General features: G+C 44.9%; 1 protein-coding gene across 1 annotated transcript in view; it reads right to left on the reverse strand.

The window, feature by feature from the left end:
• The window catches only part of ASXL3 (ASXL transcriptional regulator 3), a gene marked incomplete at its 5' end in the record, with an annotated part of 185,596 nt that overhangs the window by 141,695 nt on the left and 20,793 nt on the right, over nt 1-23,108 (reverse strand). The window contains one exon of the mRNA XM_079785113.1: nt 7,140-7,226. Within this exon, the coding sequence (XP_079641239.1) occupies nt 7,140-7,226 (87 nt within the window). The remainder of the gene's footprint in view (nt 1-7,139; nt 7,227-23,108) is intronic.

Below are 23,108 nucleotides of genomic sequence, written 5' to 3' on the forward strand. Positions count from 1 at the left end.
AAACCATTTGTTATTCTAACCATTTATTACATTCGTGTACCTTTTAAAACCACATGGAAAGTACTTATTGCAGTCTGGCGTTTCCAGGGAGTATTTAATCATACACTACACATTTCATCAATAACATGAAGAAGATACACAGAACATGATATAGAAAAGATGTCCTCTTTTTATCATATCTACATGAAAAGTATGTAATTTAAAGTGTCACTTGGAAAGAAAAAGGATCGCATAAGCTGTCAAGAATTTCATCTCAGTCAAATAAATTAACAATATCACATACACTGAACACATTCAAATACATCAGCTTTGCCAAAATTACTGGTGTATTTTTTTATTAGATGTTACAAGTTTAAACCAGCAGCACTTACAGTGTTTGAAAACAAGCACCAGTATAATAACCCTGCTAGCTCATAGATGATCTGTTGGAGATTATCAGCATGCATATATTTAATGGGATTCCCACAAAACTGTGAGATTCCTTTTGATTAAAACAAACTATTGAAGAGGATAAAAAACACAAGCAGCTTCTAAATCTAAATGCAAGCCAAAATCATCGCTAGACAACACAAATTAACATGTAGAGAAAGATTATTTACTCAACAAATAATGATTGAGCACCTCTTGAGAGCCAGGAGTGGTAGGTAGCTGTCTTTATAGAGCTCACAGACGGATGGGAAGACATAGCAGGACAAACTGCAGTGCGGTGAGGTAAATGCCACAGAAGCTCTACCTGGTGCAGCGAGGTAAATGTCAGAACTCTAACTGGTGCAGTGAGGTGAATGCCATAGGAGCTCCACCTGGTACAGTGAGGTAAATGCCACAGGAGCTCCACCTGGTGCAGTGAGGTAAATGCCAGAGCTCTACCTGGTGCAGTGAGGTAAACGCCACAGGAGCTCTACCTGGTGCAGTGAGGTAAGTGCCACAGGAGCTCCACCTGGTGCAGTGAGGTAAATGCCACAGGAGCTCCACCTGGTGCAGTGAGGTAAATGCCACAGGAGCTCCACCTGGTGCAGTGAGGTAAATGTCACAGAAGCTCTACCTGGTGCAGTGAGGTAAATGTCAGAGCTCTACCTGGTGCAGTGAGGTAAATGCCACAGAAGTTCTACCTGGTGCAGTGAGGTAAATGCCACAGGAGCTCTACCTGGTGCAGTGAGGTAAATGCCACAGGAGCTCTACCTGGTGCAGTGAGGTAAATGCCACAGGAGCTCCACCTGGTGCAGTGAGGTAAATGCCACAGGAGCTCTACCTGGTGCAGTGAGGTAAATGTCAGAGCTCTACCTGGTGCATTGAGGTAAATGCCACAGCTCCACCTGGTGTAGTGAGGTAAATGCCACAGGAGCTCTACCTGGTGCAGTGAGGTAAATGCCACAGGAGCTCTACCTGGTGCAGTGAGGTAAATGCCACAGAAGCTCTACCTGGTGCAGTGAGGTAAATGCCAGAGCTCTACCTGGTGCAGTGAGGTAAATGCCACAGGAGCTCTACCTGGTGCAGTGAGGTAAATGTCAGAGCTCTACCTGGTGCAGTGAGGTAAATGCCAAAGGAGCTCCACCTGGTGCAGTGAGGTAAATGCCACAGCTCCACCTGGTGCAGTGAGGTAAATGCCACAGCTCCACCTGGTGCAGTGAGGTAAATGTCACAGGAGCTCTACCTGGTGCAGTGAGGTAAATGCCACAGGAGCTCTACCTGGTGCAGTGAGGTAAATGCCAGAGGAGCTCCACCTGGTGCAGTGAGGTAAATGCCACAGGAGCTCTACCTGGTGCAGTGAGGTAAATGCCACAGGAGCTCCACTTGGTGCAGTGAGGTAAGTGCCACAGGAGCTCCACCTGGTGCAGTGAGGTAAATGCCACAGGAGCTCTACCTGGTGCAGTGAGGTAAATGCCACAGGAGCTCCACCTGGTTCAGTGAGGTAAATGCCAGAGGAGCTCCACCTGGTGCAGTGAGGTAAATGCCACAGGAGCTCCACCTGGTGCAGTGAGGTAAATGCCAAAGGAGCTCCACCTGGTGCAGTGAGGTAAATGCCACAGGAGCTCCACCTGGTGCAGTGAGGTAAATGCCAGAGCTCTACCTGGTGCAGTGAGGTAAATGACACAGAATCTCTACCTGGTGCAGTGAGGTAAATGCCACAGGAGCTCTACCTGGTGCAGTGAGGTAAATGTCAGAGCTCTACCTGGTGCAGTGAGGTAAATGCCAAAGGAGCTCCACCTGGTGCAGTGAGGTAAATGCCACAGCTCCACCTGGTGCAGTGAGGTAAATGCCACAGCTCCACCTGGTGCAGTGAGGTAAATGCCACAGCTCTACCTGGTGCAGTGAGGTAAATGCCACAGGAGCTCTACCTGGTGCAGTGAGGTAAATGCCACAGGAGCTCTACCTGGTGCAGTGAGGTAAATGCCAAAGGAGCTCCACCTGGTGCAGTGAGGTAAATGCCACAGGAGCTCCACCTGGTGCAGTGAGGTAAATGCCACAGAAGCTCTACCTGGTGCAGTGAGGTAAATGCCAGAGCTCTACCTGGTGTAGTGAGGTAAATGCCACAGGAGCTCTACCTGGTGCAGTGAGGTAAATGTCAGAGCTCTACCTGGTGCAGTGAGGTAAATGCCAAAGGAGCTCCACCTGGTGCAGTGAGGTAAATGCCACAGCTCCACCTGGTGCAGTGAGGTAAATGCCACAGCTCCACCTGGTGCAGTGAGGTAAATGCCACAGGAGCTCTACCTGGTGCAGTGAGGTAAATGCCACAGGAGCTCTACCTGGTGCAGTGAGGTAAATGCCACAGGAGCTCTACCTGGTGCAGTGAGGTAAATGCCAGAGCTCTACCTGGTGCAGTGAGGTAAATGCCACAGGAGCTCTACCTGGTGCAGTGAGGTAAGTGCCACAGCTCCACCTGGTGCCGTGAGGTAAATGCCACAGGAGCTCTACCTGGTACAGTGAGGTAAATGCCACAGGAGCTCCACCTGGTGCAGTGAGGTAAATGCCACAGGAGCTCCACCTGGTGCAGTGAGGTAAATGCCACAGGAGCTCCACCTGGTGCAGTGAGGTAAATGCCAGAGCTCTACCTGGTGCAGTGAGGTAAATGCCACAGGAGCTCTACCTGGTGCAGTGAGGTAAATGCCAGAGGAGCTCCACCTGGTGCAGTGAGGTAAATGCCACAGGAGCTCTACCTGGTGCAGTGAGGTAAATGCCAGAGCTCTACCTGGTGCAGTGAGGTAAATGCCACAGGAGCTCTACCTGGTGCAGTGAGGTAAATGCCACAGGAGCTCTACCTGGTGCAGTGAGGTAAATGCCAGAGCTCTACCTTGTGCAGTGAGGTAAATGCCACAGGAGCTCTACCTGGTGCAGTGAGGTAAATGCCACAGGAGCTCTACCTGGTGCAGTGAGGTAAATGCCAGAGCTCTACCTGGTGCAGTGAGGTAAATGCCACAGGAGCTCTACCTGGTGCAGTGAGGTAAGTGCCACAGCTCCACCTGGTGCTGTGAGGTAAATGCCACAGGAGCTCTACCTGGTACAGTGAGGTAAATGCCACAGGAGCTCCACCTGGTGCAGTGAGGTAAATGCCACAGGAGCTCCACCTGGTGCAGTGAGGTAAATGCCACAGGAGCTCCACCTGGTGCAGTGAGGTAAATGCCAGAGCTCTACCTGGTGCAGTGAGGTAAATGCCACAGGAGCTCTACCTGGTGCAGTGAGGTAAATGCCACAGGAGCTCTACCTGGTGCAGTGAGGTAAATGCCACAGGAGCTCTACCTGGTGCAGTGAGGTAAATGCCAGAGCTCTACCTGGTGCAGTGAGGTAAATGCCACAGGAGCTCTACCTGGTGCAGTGAGGTAAATGCCAGAGCTCTACCTTGTGCAGTGAGGTAAATGCCACAGGAGCTCTACCTGGCACAGGAATCTAAGACCCCCCAATGGCATTACTTTAAAACCACGTAGTAATGATGATGAATTACAAACCCATCTCCTCTTTTCTACAAACTCGGTGCAGACCTGGACTATTGGAGGGAGGACTGTTGACATGACCTCTCAGGCACAGAGGAGACCAGAGGGTTACGTACGGTCACATTAATGACTTTCTCAGTCACTCCCCTGCCTCACATCATTAATAAATACCTAGAGGTTAAACAGCTCTGACCTTATGGTGATGGGATTTCTAAATGTAACCCTACTTAAGAAAAATAGATAAGGTTACACTTATTTACTTGGCTACCTTACATGTTTGGAAAACATTTAAGGACATGGAAGGTAGCAAAATTGTCCATTAAGTAGGAAAAACAAATGTTAGAATCTGTTCCCTAAAACATACGTAATATGTAGAAAAGCCCCAAAACTCACTCAGAATCTAGACAGCTCTATTTTAGAGACGATTCTAATAAGTACACTAGAACTAGAATACCTGGGGAAGGCAGACACAGGAACACCAGTCCTCAGGAACACGCCCCGCGACAGGATGGAGGAGATGGATTTATTTATATTTTAAATATTTTTATTGCTTTCAGAGAGGAAGGGAGAGAGAGAAGGAGAGATAGAAACATCAATGATGAGGGAGAGTAATGGATCGGCTGCCTCCTGCACGCCCCACACTGGGGATCAAGGCCGAAGCCTGGGCATGTGCCCTGATCGGAATCCAACCGTGACCTCCTGGGTCATACGTGGAGGCTCAGCCACTGAGCCGGGCCAGCTGGACGGGAGAGAGGAGATTATAGAGGCGTAGAAATCAGCGAGAACCTAAAACGCATACTCGGAGCCCCTGCCTGTGATGCTGATTTTCCAGGAGAGACTCAAAGGGCACTGTCCTCTCTCTCTTCGCCTGATGGACTTGTGGGTTCTTTGCGGTAACTTTCCGTTGCTTCCCTGGCTGGTCAGGGTGTGAAACACCTTTTTCTTTCCAGAAGGACACAGCGGTGGTGCTGGGTGGAGGTCAGCTGTATTCAGAGGGGAGGTGGTGGGTGCAACTCCATTGTTCTTTACGCTAAAGCAGCTGTTTTGTTTTTTTGTTTTAACTAGAACTACAAATGCTTACAGCCCCTTAATACACCACTGTGGGGCCCTAACCGGTTTGGCTCAGTGCATAGAGCGTCGGCCTGCAGAATGAAGGGTCCCAGGTTCGATTTTGGTCAAGGGCATGTACTTGGTTGCGGGCACATCCCCAGTAGGCGGTGTGCAGGAGGCAGCTGATCATCGATGTTTCTAACTCTCTATCCCTCTCCCTTCCTCTCTGTAAAAAATCAATAAAATATATATTTTAAAAAAACACACCACTGTGGGAAGACCGGCATTGTAAAAATATGAGATGATGCTGTTGTAATGAAAAACGTAATGAAAGTGCTGTGCGGAGCCAGGGTACAAGATGCTGTATCTCAGGGCCTCACCGCTCACAGCAGCACGGTCACCCGTGGAGAGGAACACCCCGAGAGTCCAAGTCCCACGCCGCGAGCAGGGCGGGCTCCTGTGCCTCGTGGCCGTCCTCTGCCCGGCCTCCTCCGGCAGCAGTGAGATCCTCAGATCGTCACCCCGTGCTCCTCTGGCTGCAGCACAAACTGTGCCGTGCTTCCCGAATGGCGTCCATGTCCTGAGGCTTCTGGCCGGCAGCAAGGAGGGAGTCCGTTTCCTGCTTCCCATTCTCTCGGCGCCTCCTCCCGCGGGCATCTCGCTCGGAAGACCAGGCCTCCTCTGAGGGAGCTGCGAGGCCTGGACAGCCTCCCTCCACGGCTGCCTCCACCTCTGGGCGAAGAGTCACTGCAGACACAGCGCGGTCACCACATCTCAGCTCTGTCCTCAGACAGGGGGAGCCCCCGCACAGCGAGGGAAGCGGGAGCCCGGGGTCCTGTGCCTCGCTGGCCTGGGATGTCGGGATCCCACCCCCAAAGGATGCATTTAAACAGGGGGAGGCTGACGTGGCCCACGCCTTACAGGGACAGCGGGTGCAGGGAACTCCGGTGGTTTAGGAGAAGTTGGCCGGGGGAGAATAGGTATTCCCTTCTCCCAGCCGTTCTACCTCAGTATCAGCCCAAACATTCCGAAGGCAGCTCAGCAGGTTTACCTTTCACCAAGTTACAGCCACTGTATGCTCAGGGGCTTGCAGACAGACAAGCTTCCTACAAAACACGCGCTCTGTGCCGCACAGATTAGTACATGCACATGTGTGACATCCAATGGCTATGTTAGCCTCTCACAAGCTTCTTTTCTCCTTGAGTAACATAATCTATATGGTCCTGTAGGCTGGCTAAAGCCCAAACTGTAAAATGAATGCTAAATAGAAATCAAGGATCATCACAGATCAACAAAATGTGGTATATCATACAATGAAATATTATTTGGCAACAAAAAGGTATGAAGTACTGATTCGTGCCACAACATAGATGGATTTTGAAAAAAAAAAAAATTAGGCTGAGTGAAAGAAACCCATCACAGAAAGCTACATATTGCATAATTCCTTGTATTAAATGTGCACAATAGACCAATCGTAGACATAACAAGTACATTAGTGGCCCCCAGGGGTTGGGGGAGAGGGAATGGTGAATGACTGCTAATGGGTGTTGGGGTTTCGTTTTGGGGTGATGAATATGTTCTAAAATTAGAAAGTTGTCACAATGGCACAAATGTGCAAATCCACTAAAAACCACTGGATTGCACATTTAAAATGGTGACTTTCATGCTGCGCGAATCATAGCTCAGGGCTACTTTTTTAAAAAGCTCCACAGCTAATGAGTGATGCTCCATGGGGCGGAGTGCTAAGCACAAGAGGACTGAAGTTTCAACCACGTTCACTGGCACCGGGACCTTGATCCGAGTGAGCTCATGAATGTCAAGCCCGGGGAAGGGTTTCTCTTTCCCTCTCCACTTTCAGAAACACACCGATGGCCTCTCAGAAGAAAGGGAGAGGAGAGCTTCCAGGAAGCAGTGAATTCACACAGCGCTGCACTTTGCTAACACAGTGTGTTCAATATTAATCCGTCCGGTGTGGTTATTAAGCCGACAGGCGGTTCCAAGGAAATGTGTGGTCATCTAAATACTTGGCAGACACAAAGATATCCGCAGGTAGTTACCTAATTCACAATCAATTATAACGTCTAAATGTAGAGACGGCTATTGCTTTGCAACTAGTGGCCACTGTTAGTCAATAAAAACGGGAAATGTTGTACGTATAAATACTGACCTTGTTTCCTTTAACCCTTCTTTCTGAATGACTTCCAATATCTGCTTCGCTGTCATTGGTGAGTTGGGGTGTTTTTCTAGTGCCTGAAATATAAAAATAAACGTAAGATTAATAGATGATTGCATGGAAGCATCCGAAATGAAAGCGTGTGTGAATCATGCAATGTGTACTTAAAATTTGAAAGGGGATTGGGGTTATTATATCAAAATAAGGTTCCATCACACAATTCAAGTGTCCAAAGTAAGAATGTAATTTTTCCTGGACATTTATGGCAATTTCTGCAACCAATAGGGGCCATTCTTAAAAAAAAGAAAAAACAGTCACAAAGGCGTACACACCAACAAAAAAAGTGAAACTTAAAAAACCAAGTTAATAAATGTATACAATTTCCTTTGTTAAAAATCGCTAGTATTTTACGGTTACAGACATGCTGTCAGGCTGTTTAAGTGTTTCCTAGATTTGCAGGCCTTGGGAACATGGAGCCTGAACACTATCAACAGCCCAGAGCAAAGTGCTGGTCAGAAGAAACCTCAAAGGATTCCCATTTTGATCAACTTCTTTTCTACTAAAAAGAAAACGAGGGGGAAAAGCCCTTCATGACCCAAATGGCAGGGAGCACACGGAAACCCAAGTGCCTCGTGGCAGTGTGTTTTCCAGTTCAGCTCAGTTTCCTTTCTTTTGCCTTTTTCCGATTAATTTCAGGGAAACCCCTGCCTCTTCCCGTTCAGCCCATCTCCATTTTATACACGGATCCCATTCCCCCCCCTCTTCTTCTCTGTCCTACTCATTTTGTAGTAGAAGGGAGTTCTTTAAGCAACATGCGGGGAATACATGGGACAGACACGGTTATTTCCACGGGCGCTAGTTCATCCATCCTGAAAATCAAGGTCTTTTCTGTAGCCTGGGACTTAACTACATGTGTCGAAAGCAGTACACGGCAGTGACCTCACTGCTCACCAACAGGGACGACAGGGGCCACCTGCAGGTACAAGAAACAAGAATGCACACCCTTCACAGCGCCTTCCTCCAAGGGAAGGCAGCCCCGCGTGGCAGATTCTGGACAGAAGCTTCTGCACATCATGGCCCCAGGCAACTGAAAGACTCTAGCTTTCTATTGGTGAGGATTTACTAGGAGGATCTTAATTATTAAGAACTAGAGGCCTGGTGCACAAAATTCGTGCACTCGGGGAGTCCCTCAGCCTGGCCTGCGCCTTCTGGCAGTCTGGAAAACCTCAGGGGATGTCCGACTGACGGCTTAGGCCCACTCCTCAGTCAGACATCCTTGGTGCTGCCGCGGAGGCGGGAGAGGCTCCCGCCACCGCCGCTGTGCTTGCCAGCCATGAGCCCGGCTTCTGGCTGAGCGGTGCTCCCCCTGTGGGAGCACACTGACCACCAGGGGAAGCTACTGCGTTGAGCATCTGCCCCTTGGTGGTCAGTGCACATTATAGTGATCAGTTGTTCCGCTGTACGGTCAATTGTATATTAGCCTTTTATTATATAGGAGGATTACCGGGGCACTCTAAAAACCCAAAATTGCAAAGGCTCCCCAATCTGTTCACAATAGCTCTGTGGCCTCTCCTACAATCAATGGCCAAATTTCCACTAAGTCACTAGCAAATGTTCTGTCCATCGGGTCTTCCAATGAGTTACAGGCAGCCCCACCTCCCCATTAGGGCCACTTTCCTGGTCTCCCCTTTCTATGTCCCAGGATATTTCCCCGTTTTCCCCAGTCTGGATCAGTCCCTTCGTCATAGTTGGTAAGTTCTTTAAAGACTATAGACATCTGAGCGACATTCGAGAGAAGGTATGGCAACAAGCATCCCATTGGGAAAGAAGAAAAAGTGTCCTCACGGAGGAGGACTCAGAGCGGAGCTGAAAACTGGGAAAGGGGGGGGGGGGGAGAAGCTCAGGCAGAGCTGTAGAGGGAGGACTAACACGTTGTGTAAACACACTGCTTGAAAAAGGCGAGAAGGAAACTGCAGAGAGAGCTGAAAGGGGGAGGTTAGATCACAAAGGAGGGAGGGAAAGAAATAGACACGAAAACAAACAAGCTGACAGACTTGTTAACACGAGAACTGTAAGCAGAGAAGTGCACACTGATGGATTACGAAAGGAGACGCTGTGGTCCCGTGATGGGCACCACCCCACGTGATGGGCGATGCTGAGGACACCAATGGGTTCTCATCAAAGGTATGGGCCGAAGGTCAACAGACATAGACATACACAAGCAAGCAAGCGAGGAAGAGGGGCTGGGGGGCGGGAGGAGGCACAGGATGGAAGAAGAAAGGGGTGAGAAGAGAAAGGAGAGAAAGGAGGAAAATTGAGCTGAACTGGGAATGTCCAAAAGGCAAACCGGTTAAAACTAGAAAGGGCTGAAGAGAAAAGAAACTCCCAGGTACTGAGCAACGTTTTAAGGGAAATTGGGGTGCACTCGAAAGTGGGGTTACTCACTGTGGAGGACTCCCTGTTTCTCTTCCTGAGTACAGGCCCCTCAGCACACCTGGGCAGCGCCTCCCAGCAATTGAGGGAATTTGGATAGCCCTGTCCCCTTCTCTATGACATCACATCCTACTCTACAAAGGAAGTAAAAGTGCCAAGAATTACATCACGAAGTGGATGAGAGGCGGGGAGGCAACGATGGAGCCACCCAACACGCCAGAAGCCACCCTCAGTGCCTGTAAGACAGAGAAAGGGGGCGGAGCAGGAGGGGTTCCTGGGTGTGAGCACACCTCACTGCGCTAGGCGTGTGAACGTGGACAGGACACAGATAGAGAGGAATTACCTTCACGGCACAAAACATCGAAACCATCAAAATAACGGGACACATGGCAGAGACGAGAACCAGACTCGCAGGCAGCCACACTCAGACACCACGGGGGGGAAGAGGTCACAGGCGGAGTGCAATCCTAAGCCCCCGCCCCAACCTTAGATCCCCCACAACCTCCCCACGCGGAGGTGTTACAGTGCCACACGTCCTGCAAAACGGTACTCGCTGGATTATCCTTCATGACATTTCTCAAATACTAATATTTGAATATGTTTTCATGGTCAGTTAATTCACATGTTCTTATAAGTGTTTTCCACCTTGTACCTACTTCTTTAGAAAATGGGGTAAAGGATTCAATACAGCAGAGAAGGGAGTAGGAGTTTTAAGACTGTTTATAACAATAAGATTTTTTTCCAGAAATAGGTCTAATAAATACTTCAGATCATCAAAACAGGTTCAAACTGGCTTAGGCAAAAATCATGTAATTGTGGCAAAATAGGAAGTCCAATTTTAAAGTTTGCCATGGATAATTATTTAAAGTAATCTTGCTTTCTGAGAGTAAAAATTAGAAAAATGCAAACTCATGCCCATTTTATTGAAAGCAAGCCTGCAATGCACCCACAAGCCTGCAACCAAGAATATTAACCACACCTAATACTTGTTCTCTTTCTAGTTTTTCTATTCATAGACATTTTTAACATAATTATAATTAAGTAAAATACATGTATATTAGCTGTCTTACTTTTCTCAATGTAATTTGAATTCTCCAAAATAGCATTATAATTAACACTTCTGAGAGTAGGCATTATTTTAAAAATTCAATTAAACAGAAATACCCAAAGAATATATTGAATGTAACATTTTAAGAGTATTATTGAGTCAAAGAATATGAGTTCTGTTATGTCTCTCGACCCACAGCCAAATGTTTGCAGAAAGATTTTAACAATTTACACTCTCACCAAACAGAACTGAATGTACCTCCTTCACCACAGATTGGCCAGTATGAAGCACTATCTTAGTAGGTCAAACAAGTGGTAATTTGTTGTTATTTTTATTATACTTCTCTAAATACTAATGAGATAGAGATGTTTTCAAATGAATCTCATGTGGTATAGGATATGACACTTGAGATATTTCTGTTTCTATTGATGTGGAAAAAGCTCTTTAAACAGTCAGAATAATATTCATTATTTTGCATAGTAGTAATATTTATTCCTTTTGTTGCTTATCTTTGGATATTTTAGGGTGATATGCAACGTTTTCCATTTTCATGCTAACAATTCCATCAGGTTTTTCCATTGTGACAGCCACTGCTCTTATGCTTAGACTAGTAGCCCTGCGCACGAATCCGTGTGCCAGTAGCTCTCTGCGGGGCCTGGCCGCTCCACGCCTGCTGCCCAGAGGCTCTCTGTGGCCCAGAGGCCCATCCGCGGCCGGGCGCAGAACTCTTGCCTCGTCGCTGCGGCGATGCCTGCTCTCAGTGGCGACCCTGCTGGGACTGAGAGGACTGGGTGCCGCTATCTTGTGGCTATGAGCTCCGCCATCTTTGTGACGGAGTGATGGTTAATTTGCAAATTATCCTTTTATTAGATAGTATTTTCCTCTTATCCAGAGAGCATGCCAGTGTCTACCAATAGTTCTTTCAAGTATCCTTATGTTTGTATTTTTTAATTCATCTGGGATTTACCTTCCTGTACCAAGGTGAAGCACTAGCCTCCCATGCCTGTTAGTAAGTCAGGACTCCCCAGCACACTGTTTGATAAGCCTGCCATGGTGAGTGAGGCGTCCTCTACCGCCTACTAACATGAGGGCAATGAAAACCCTTTTGGATGTGAAACCGTATGTAAGTGCGGGGCCCATGACAGAGCTGCACAGAGCAGAGCGGTCCTTGTTGAGGCGGAGGTGGGAGAGCACAGAGGCCCCGCGCTTTCTCCGATGATGGCGGAAGGCACGTCCGGGCATTTTCAGGGTGCAAGGAACTGCAAACCACTGCACGTGGGGCTGGCCCAGGACTCCTGCTCCGCTCCCCTGATCTCCCAGCCACCACGTGCCAGCAACACACCCTTTCCAATCGCTGTCATGGTCTCATTCTTTTAACTCCCTGGCTAGGACACTGCTCTCATTATTCCTTCTTAAATTTTTAATTATTCACGTCTTTATATTTCCAGATGAAATTTAGATTGGAATTAAATGAGACATCTAATTAAATTTTTAAGAAATTTACGCACATTGTTCCATGTATTTAAGTTTTATTTCACAAACTGTAATAAGCTTTTTATTGTTTTATATTTTTAATTGCAACTATGAATACACTTTTTCACATAATATTCTCCCATTTTATGGCTAATACATCCAGAAGCCATTGAGTGGTGATAATTATTATCTGTATGAACAGCAAATTGAATTCTTAATAGTGGCAATAGTACAGAAGCCCAGAATCAGATTTTCTACAAGTAATGTGAATTTTGTCTCCTTTCCAGTAGCTCTGTTTTCTCTTTCTGACATTATTTACTTTAGATTACAAAGGGATCTTTTCTAGTCCCTGTCAAAAAAAAAACACTTTTGCTGAACATTGAGCTGCTTTGTCATTTATTTCCTCAAAAACAGGCCCCCAAAGCCACAGAGCTTCCTTAAGAATGTCCGCACTAGAATTAGCAGAGCCGGCCGGAGCTGCCAAGAGAAGACTGTAATTGGAAACCACTGGACGGATATCACTGTCTCTTCTCCACAAATCAAAGTTCAATCTTTCCAGAAAATGTCCTTTCTTTCTTGGCAAAACAAACCGTTCTCCGGTGTCCGAGTTGCGCGTGATCCCACTTCACTCTCACCCTCAGAATTGTGTCTTGCACCTCATGTCCCCGCCTCAAGTCCTTTCAATTCCCAGCCACCTTCTTCCTTCGTATACCCCCTCCCCCCCACCCCCGAGGTCTCCCATGCGGCCTGGCTCTCTGTAAGGAGCGGGGGAGTGGGTTCCATGACTAGGGACACAAATAAATACAATCCACTATCTTCCTAGCGAGGGATCCTCTTGTATTTTTTTTTTCTCAGAAGATGTGAAAAGATGTACAGAATTGGCAAATACACCAGTGGATTGATTTCACCTTCTTTATTTAGGTGACTGCCTATACGAGAGCCCACCCCAAAAGCATCTCATTTCATGCAACCTGAGACAAAACAGACTCATCTCAGAAACCGCCTCCCCCAGACTTCTACATCCTCCCACAGAAGGAGAAGAAGAAGAAAAAAAACCTGCAGAAAAGGATAGTAATATAGTCAAGAGAAGGAGAGGGGCAGTTTGCCAAATCATCGAGGGCACAGGCCAAGCTAAGAATGCATTTTTCTGGTTTAGGTTCCAACATTCTAAACTAATAAATATAATGTTTCAAATATTTTAAGGCTCACTCAAGATTTCCTTGGTGTCTCTCAAACAGAAACGTCATTTCGAGTATCCCTAAGATAAATACATGAGACCAGTGTTCATCTAATGGTTAAAATCATTATTTGGGGGTGGGGGGGCATAAATAAAATATTCTGAACTTATGTGATTGCAAAATAAAAAGATAATGTTTAAACTTGTGAAATCCCAAATGAGTATCAAACACCAGGCTCTCTCCCTTTCTTTACCAGCATTGTGCCTTCCATACTGGCAGCTCATTAAAATATCTAACTGTGTAAGGTCTTGTGTCTCAGGGAAATTATTTTGGGATTACAAATTAGCCATTTTAGTGTGTGTGTGTGTGCGCGCACGCGCACGCGCGCACGTGAGCTCTACAATTACAGGGTGTTTTCACACAATTTGTATTATTTCATTTGCTTTCACAAAACATTTATCACTATATCATTCAATTTCATACAATGATGTTATTTTACTTGACCTTTAAAACAACTTGATGAGATGCATAGAAAAGAGAGAATCAACTTTCTCTGAGATGCGCAAAGTTGAAGTAATGGGTCCAAGGTCAAGAAACTAGTAAGTGGAAGGACGAGCCTTGCATTCATGAGGATGTTGATGATGATGCTGACACATAATAAGAACAGCTAATACTTATTAGACAGCTCCTCTGTGCTAAGTCCCCACGGGATGCGCAGACACTAGTAGTACCACAGATTCTTGGGTCCATAGATTTAACATTCCTGTTTCCACCATTCCTGAGAAACCACAAAGATCCATGTCATTTTGATGGGACATGAATTTGGATCCCAGTAGAATTCAGAGGAAATAAACCCTGTAAAATGTGACAGCACCTGGCCTCAAGCTCAATGAGGTTGTTCTCTACTCCTAACATATGTGATTACGAGGCAAGGGTTTCAAGATGATACTTAAACAATTTTTCTATTCTACTTGCATGAATTTTTGTGGGGAAATTATATGCCTTAGTAGTATTTGTGAATGTGTGACTTAAACGATTACAGAAATCCTATACAATAAAGAGGTAATATGTAAATTGACCATCACACCCTTGCACCAGATGGCCGCCCCCATGTGGTCACAAGATGGCCACCACAAGATGGCCGGCAGGGGAGGGCAGTTGTGGGTGATCAGGCTAGCAGGGGAGGGCAGTTAGGGGTGATCAGACCAGCAGGGGAGAGCAGTTGGGGGCAACCAGGCTGGCAGGGGAGGGCAGTTGAGGGCGACCGGGCCTGCAGGGGAGGGAGGGCAATTGGGAGGGACCAGGCCTGCAAGGGAGGGCAGTTAGAGGTGACCAGGTCAGCAGGAAAGGGCAGTTAGGGGTGACCTGGCAGGCAGGGGAGGGCAGTTGGGGGCAACCAGGCCTTCAGGGTTGGGCAGTTAGGGGCGACCTGGCCTTCAGGGGAGGGCAGCCTGGGGTGATTGTGCTGGCAGGGGAGCAGTTAGGCATCGATCATGTTGGCAGGGGAGTGGTTAGGGGGTGATCAGGCTGGCAGGCAGAAACGGTTAGGGGCAATCAGGCAGGCAGATAGGCGAGAGGTTGGGAGCCAGCAGTCCCGAATTGTGAGAGGGATTTCCGACTGCCAGTTTAGGCCCAATCCCTGTGGTATCTGGCCTAAACTGGCAGTCGGACATCCCCCGAGGGGTCCCAGATTAGAGAGGGTACAAGCTGGGCTGAGGGACACCCTCCCCCCCAGTGCATGAATTTTGTGCACCGGGCCTCTAGTTTTGTTATAAGAACCTTAAAAATAAGGCCGACTTCAGCCAGAAGAAAGCAGCTGCCAAGAAGGTCAAGTGCCTAGGAGGTCTGGCAGCCAGTAAGTGCCCAGACTAGCCCATGTGACATTGCAGTATGCTCTTCCTGAGAAGTTAAGTTGTTTTTTGTCATCAGCATGGGGGCTTACGGAACCTGAAGGCCTATAGTCAAAGGTATTATACACAATATCTACCTCATAATCCCCACTTCCGTAATCTCAGACTTCAGAACAATAAGATATTTTCTTTTTTAAAAAATAAATCTTTATTGTTGAAAGTATTACATAGGTCCCCTTTTTTTCTCCCATTGACTTTTATAGCCCACCCGGGCCCCCACCCCAAGCCTCCACCTCCCTATTGTCTGTGTCCATGGGTTATGCATATCTGCATACAAGTTCTTTGGTTGATCTCTTCTCACCCACCCACCTACCCCCACCTTCCCTGAGATTTGACAGTCTGTTCCATGCTTCTGTGTCTCTGGATCTATTTTGTTTGTCAGTTTATTGTGTTCATTAGATTCCACCTATGAGTGAGATCATATGATATTTGTCTTTCTCTGCTTGGCTTATTTCACTTAGCATAATACTCTCCAGGTTCTTCCATGCTGTCTCAAAGGGTAAGCGATCCTTCTTTTTTACAGCTGCATAGTACTTCATGGTGTAAATATAGCACAACTTTTTTACCCATTCATCTACTGATGGGCACTTGGGCTGTTTCTAGATCTTAGCTATTGTAAATTGTGCTGCTATAAACATAGGGGTGCATACATTCTTTCTGATTGGTGTTTCGGGTGTCTTAGGGTATATTCCTAGAAGTGGGATCACTGGGTCAAATGGCAGTTCCATATTTAATTTTTTGAGGAAACTCCATACTGTTTTCCATAATGACTGCACCAGTCTGCATTCCCACCGGCTGTGTACTAGGGTTTCCTTTTCTCCACATCCTCGCCAGCACATGTCGTTTGTTGATTTACTGATGATAGCCATTCGGACAGGTTCATTGTCATTTTAATTTACATCTCTCTGAAGCGTTTTTTCTTATGTCTCTTGGCCATCTCAGATATTTTTCTTGAACTCTCATATAATGGTTTGAACCATACTTTCCTTTGGTAGCAGCTGTCAAAACTGCCATTAATTATCATTATCTATTTAATGATATTTTTCCTGCTACACTACAAACCTCATGAGATCAAGAACCCTGATCCTCATTTGTGTCTATAGCTCAGATTGTGACACTAAGCCAGTAGACGTCAGGAAAGACCAAGTACATTTTGGAGATGTCCTATATGAGGAACCTTTATACAATAATAAAGATGGTTATGCGCTTTGGAGACAGGGAGACCAGGAAACCCTCGCTCACCAGCTGTCTGATCTTAGATACTCAACCTCCATGAACTTCAGCTTCTTCGTTTCCTCATGTATAAAAATGTTGTGAGCACTGAATGATATAATGACTGTAAAGCATGTATCATTCCCATATAACAAATGGCTATACAGCAATATGTATTCATAATCATTAGCTAATACTATTAGGTAGGTGGGGGAGGGGGGGAAACAGTCCATGTTGAGCAACAGCCTAGGAAGATGAATCTTTTCAATACAAAGAAGAGAGCTATAAAATACACGCATGTGCGCGCGCACACACACACACACACACACACACACACACACACACACACGGACATTGGATGTGGTCTTTGAGATTTCCTGCATAAACTGCACCAGAGTTCTACCAATCAGGTTGGCCCCACGTTGCCTTCATCGCCTGATCACTGCCAAACTTATTCCACTGCGACTCACAGGTAACCCTGCACCGCTCTGTGCCTAGCCTCATCATCCAACAGTCTTTCTGTTTAACAAGAGAGACTAAACAATACGCGCTCTTTGAGACGACCTGTCACCTGGGGCAACAGCACACCACAGGGACACATTACCTGCCTGTACTCATTACAAATCAAGGGGAAATGTAGAGAATACCAACAGTAAGACTTTCTTCCAGCAATATACACTGAGTGGCCAGATTATTATGATCTCTGAACGCATTATAATCTGGCCACTCAGTGTGTGTGTGTATGTGTGTGTGTGTATTAGAGGCCCGGTGCATGAATTCGTGCATGGGTAGGGTCTGGCCAGCCTGGCCAGGGGGAAGGGACACGGGCCTGCCTGCTGGTCGAACTCCTGGTCGAGGGGAAAATTTGCACATTAGCCTTTTATTATATAGGATATACACTGAGTGGCCAGATTATTATGCATTCAGAGATCATAATAATCTGGCCACTCAGTGTATTGTCACCTGTTTTAAAACATCACCAGGCATTATCAGGGGCCAGGTCTCTCCTTTTATTTTTCCAGGTTAATGGCACTTCAGTTTCTGCCATCATTTCTCACATAAAATAGCTTGCAGACACTACCTCCGGAATCATCTTTCTTTGAATATCCTTGAGTTTGCCAGCGTCACTTGTGAAACACATGTTTTAAGAATTATACTAGTTAATATAAATTATCTAAATGCCATTGATAACATATTCTACATGCAGTGTGATCAAAACATAATACAGTATCCTTCCCTTTTGCTAACCCCCATACTACATTGAGGCAGCCTAATGGGACACTTCTTCTTTGTTAGCAGTCCTCACACTGTCAATCACTAAAACTTCCAGATCTCTAACATCTGCTTCCAAAATCACATGCATAACCCTGTGGTGTACTTTCCAAACGTGCCAGACATCAATGCGTCTTTGTTTAATGCACCAATGTTTGTTTCAGTGTATTTTTGCAGCCTCTGAAGTCTTATTGTCCCCAAATATCTAATTACCCAGGGCCAGAGCTGTATTTTGTGCAGCACACAAATTTGAAAAATACTTATATGAGTTCAACGGCATCTTTTTAGGTTCAGGTGATTTGTTCAAGCTTATAAAGTTCTTCTGGAATCATTCTTCTCCTCCCCAACTTTTTTTTTTTTATGTCCTGATATACACATATCTGACCAGCATGGCTGATGTATTTCTCCAAGTTATTCACAACAGAGCTGACCAGGGCGATGGAGAACAAAGCAGCACACCTAGGCGGAAGCCGCTGGCATCTCCTCTCTGGCTGACACTGATTAGCGAATCAATGTACTTTGTCTATAGATGTTCAAGCTGCCACAGATTCATTTAATTATACCGTCACCCAGTTCACGTGGGTCCATCACTTTTAAAAGAGTTCCATAATAGACTATATCAGACTGGCTGAAATTTAGCTCCGACAGGAGCCTCCCCCTGATGAGTAAGACTCATAATCCTATCAAAATAAATTAATTTAGTGTGACAGGAATTAACTTGGAGAATCCATATGCCTTCCAGGGATCACTAGTTCCATTTCTAAATGCTCACAGTCATCTATTTAATAACACACTCTAGAATTTTACTGAGAGTTGACATAGAGTGAAATCACTAATTGTGATTTCAAAAATGTTCTTTAACCTCTTTTTTAAAAATGTATCGATGTGAGAGAGAGAGAGAGAAAGAAACGTTGATTTTTGTTACACGTACTGATGCATTCATTGGTTGATTCTTGCATGTGCCCTGACGGGGGAGTGAACCTGTGACCTCGGTGTACAGGGACCATGCTCTAACCAATTGAACTACCCAGCCAGGGCCTACCTCTTTAATAAAAATAATAATAATAGCAAACACTTACACAACAGGTATGCTACATCATGCATCATTCTAACATGCATATAATCTCACTCAATCCCCCAAACAATCATTTATTGGGGCTTTTATTGCCCTCATTTTACAGATGACAGATGAGGTAACTAAGGAGCAGAGAAGTTAATTTAACTCACTCAGAGTCACAGCTACAAAGCGACAGAGCCCAGATTTGAACCCACATGGCTCCATCCTTGGACAACCGCTCTCCGCTGGCTGTGCTTTCCCCAGGATTCTCCAAGGAGCTCCTGGTCAGACCTGCAGACCCTCTCAGTGTCTGCCATTGAACTCACATTTCCTCATCTCTCACCCCATCTAAACAGTGGATATAAAGTCTACCTTATTTTCCTTATCACATCCTGTTAAAAAACAGTATCTGCACTAGTTTAAAAGGGGAAAAAACACACCAATATTTCAAAACTGAGAAACCGTGCCTGAGAAGAAAGTTGCTGTGGCTGACTACTAATTTCATGGCAGCTAAAATGTACATTGCAAACATGAGCCAGTTCATACCCATTAGCTAAATAAAAGAACATTAGGTTGTCAGGGCAGATAAAGGTCTCCCTAGTTCTAAACTAAGATAATGGTCTTATCTAGATAGTCATATACAGGCATTCGGTGATAATGAACGAGATCTTCAATGGGAGTTTCATACAAGCAAGCACAGGACATGTAAATTTTGTCAAAGAATCTCTCATAAAAATCTAAACATAACATCTAAACTAATAAAAGAGAAAGATGCAAATTGACCATACCTTCGCGACACCTACCAACCAATCAGGACTGAGTATGCAAATTAACCCAACAAAGATGGCAGTTTAATTTGCATATGCAGGTGCCAAGCGGCGGTGGGCAGAATGCTTGCATCGTCGCCATGGTGACGACACAGGCGTTCTGCACTGCCCCAGCCGCTCTGGGCCTCTGGGCAGCATGGGAAGGCGGAAAGGCAGCTCCAGGCAGGAGCCAAGGCAGAAAGGCAGCACCGGCCGGAGCAAAGGTGGTGCCGGCAGCCAGAGAAAGGGAGGCCCATTCTTGCACGAATTTTTGTGCATAGGGCCTCTAGTAAACACATAATTGAGAATAAATAGGTAAAACAATCCAAGTAGACTGTCTTCCCAACTTCAAATATGATTAAAATAAGATTATATACTCTAACAACAACTTGGAGTTTATATTTTACTACTATAGGCAGATATAATAACTCTGGACTTGCAGAGGGCAGAATACAATATTATAAAAATTTAGGAGCTTAATGTACATTTTTGTCCATAGATGGGAGACTAAACAATTTATCCATATGAAAAATCCATGGGCAAAGCCAGCATTTCCCTCAGGACAACATTCTGAAGCAGCCATCAGAGGAGACCCCAACTTTCCCTATCATGGGAATCCTTACAAGATGCTCCTCTTAATAATAGCAGGTAAGACTTACAGACTTCTAGAAAGCATCTGTGATAGAAATAGGGGAGCCACTTTTATGATAATTTGACTTATGTTAATGTATTTAATTTTCACAATCACATATCAAAGTAGGTACTGGGTGTGTTTTTTTGTAGTTGAGAGAGCTGAAACACAGGTATATGTACACCAAGTAATAAGCAGAGCTGGGGTTAAGCCCCTGCCCTGGGAGTCTGAGTGTTTCACCATCACAATATAGTACCTTGTAACAAACACTTACGTAGAGGGTAATTTAGCAGAACTATTAAAGTACAAAAGGTGGGTGGTCCAATTTGTTGAACATCCTTAGGTATTTTTCTTATAGAAATCCACAGCCCATACTACATATTCAATGAAGCGTTATTTGAAATAAAACAGTAAGACAAGATCTAAGAGGAAGATGGTTAGATAAATGAAGGCACATACATACCATAAACTAATATAGGGCCATTACAAAGAAAATAGGTACTAATATGATGGTGTCCATGATAAAGTAATTAGTAAAGATAAGCAAGTTGAAGAACAACATGTTTAGAGGAAGCATATATTCAAGTGCATGTGGTGTACATATATGATACCCATACCCACAATCCCTCCCCCAACACACCCCCCATATAAAAATATTCAAACAGTGAACACATGTTACCCTGGGGAGTGGTGGAAAAGCAAAAGTTGAAAAAGGAAATTTCATACTTGAAAAAATAGTTTTGTATTTAGAAGCATAAATTACTTTCATCATCTTTAAACTACATTAATATAACCTCTATATTATATAATACATATAACATATGCTTATATAGATGTTATATAATATATGCTTACATTATATAATTTAAGCACATAGTATATAATATTTAGTAACTAATTCAAAAATCAGCTTCAGAACGAAATAAAAATGAATACTCAAACCACAAAAGAAACAGCTATACACCTTATACTTTAACGCACAGTGCAGAAAATAAGATATAGGTATATTGAATTTTTTCCAAGGCAAATATTACTCATCATTCAATCTGAGTCAGGAAAATTCTTCAGTGTTATTTTCACAGACTCGCCTGAAATGACACCGCATCCAGATGTAGCTGCCAAAAGGAATTAGTTTCAAAATAGATCTTGAGATAATTGTAGAAAATGACTTTGTTACACGGAATTATTTGATTCTGACCACTTAAATGTTGAAGAATGACAAAGACAATGATGCTTGCTTTGTCACAGTTAATAGCAGCCTTTTCTCCTGACTATAGTTAAACAACAGCATTACCTCCTCAATAATTCATTGATTTAACAAATATTTACCGAGTACATGCATCCACCAAAACAAAATACAATAAAGCCTGTTAACACCATCTCTGGAGACACTGATCCTTGGTTTTACTACCGGAGGGGAGGGTAGCAAACATCTAATTTACTTAGAAACAGATTTAAAATAAAAGAAAAGAGACTAAGCCATATGCCTTCCTTCATATTCATTCAAAATGCCCATTCAGTTTACATAACAATGACCTTTGCCTACCCTAGTTCCAGGGGTGGCATTATAATCTGATTCCATGCAGTAGTGATGATCATCATGTTTTGTGTTGATCTTTTTGATCACTGCTTTATTTTCAGTACCTGGCACACTGTAGGCATTTAATAAAAACTTGCCTAAAGAATGAAAACAAGACCAACAAATGACAAGGGAAGGTTGATGTATTGGTTTTTGTGAACTCTTTATTCTCTATTTCTGAAAAATACCCTTTCCTACTTTGATGTGAATGGGAGCTATCATATTCCTATAGATCCTAAAGAGTTACCTACTAATGATGGGGTGGTGGGATGGCAGGGGACGGGGGCAGGTACACAAGGAGGCAATCACTGATCCTCCCCAGGATACATTAGACTAAAGCTCAAGAAAAATCTCACACCCAGCCGGGTGTGGCTCAGAGGTTGAGCATCTACCCAGGAACCAAGAGGTCACCGGTTTGATTTCGGTATTCCTGGTCAGGGCCTATGCCCAGGATTGATCCCTGGTAGGGAGTATGCAGTAGGCAGCTGATCAATGATTCTCTATCATCATTGATGTTTCTGTCACTCTCTCCCTTCCTCTCTGAAATCAATAAAAACATTTTTTTTAAAAAAAAAGAAAAATCTCATTGCTTTCTGGCAATAACCCCGTGTGATTAGGCCCCGAGACTTGCTGGATGCTGTTCCCAGCCATGAGTAAGAAGCCAGGTTCAGATAACAAGGCTTCATTCCTCCTTTCAGGTGTTACTGAGGACTTTTATTCACTGATATTGGTTGATGTTTATACAAGTCTTTCAACAAATTCTTTGTCTCACTAAATTGGTTAGAGTTGGATTTTAGTCTCTGTGCATGGCTAAATGTTCATGACCAATGTGTTCCTTACACTAATTATTAAGCCCTCAGTTAGTTCCTCTCACAGATTTTAAAGAATTACAAAGTACATGATATTTCAAATCTGATGTTAAATTCTGATTCCTTTAGAAGATGAATAGAAGAGTAGTTATTGGTAAAACTCACTTTTTCATCATTGGCAAACTAAATTCTTAATGAAATAAAATGTGGGAATGCATATCGGTAGCCTTTGGTCAAATATACACTTTGACCCATCCAGAGACAATAGTTAAAAAATTAAACAATTATATAAAACTAAAAGCCAGGTGCACGGATTCGTGCACTGGTGGGGTCCCTCGGCCTGGCCTGCACCCTCTCACAATCCGGGACCCCTCAGGGAATGTCAGACTGCTGGTTTGGCCCAATCCCTGCAGGCCAGGCCAAGGGACCCCACCGGTGCATGAATTCATGCACCTCTAGTATGCATATAAGATCTTTGGTTAATATGTTCCAGCCCTCCCCCTCCCCCCTTCCCTCTAAGATTCATCAGTCTGTTCCATGTTTCCATGCCT

The sequence above is a fragment of the Cnephaeus nilssonii genome (genome assembly GCF_951640355.1).
Source record: "Cnephaeus nilssonii genome assembly, chromosome: 11".
Lineage (NCBI taxonomy): Eukaryota > Metazoa > Chordata > Mammalia > Chiroptera > Vespertilionidae > Cnephaeus > Cnephaeus nilssonii.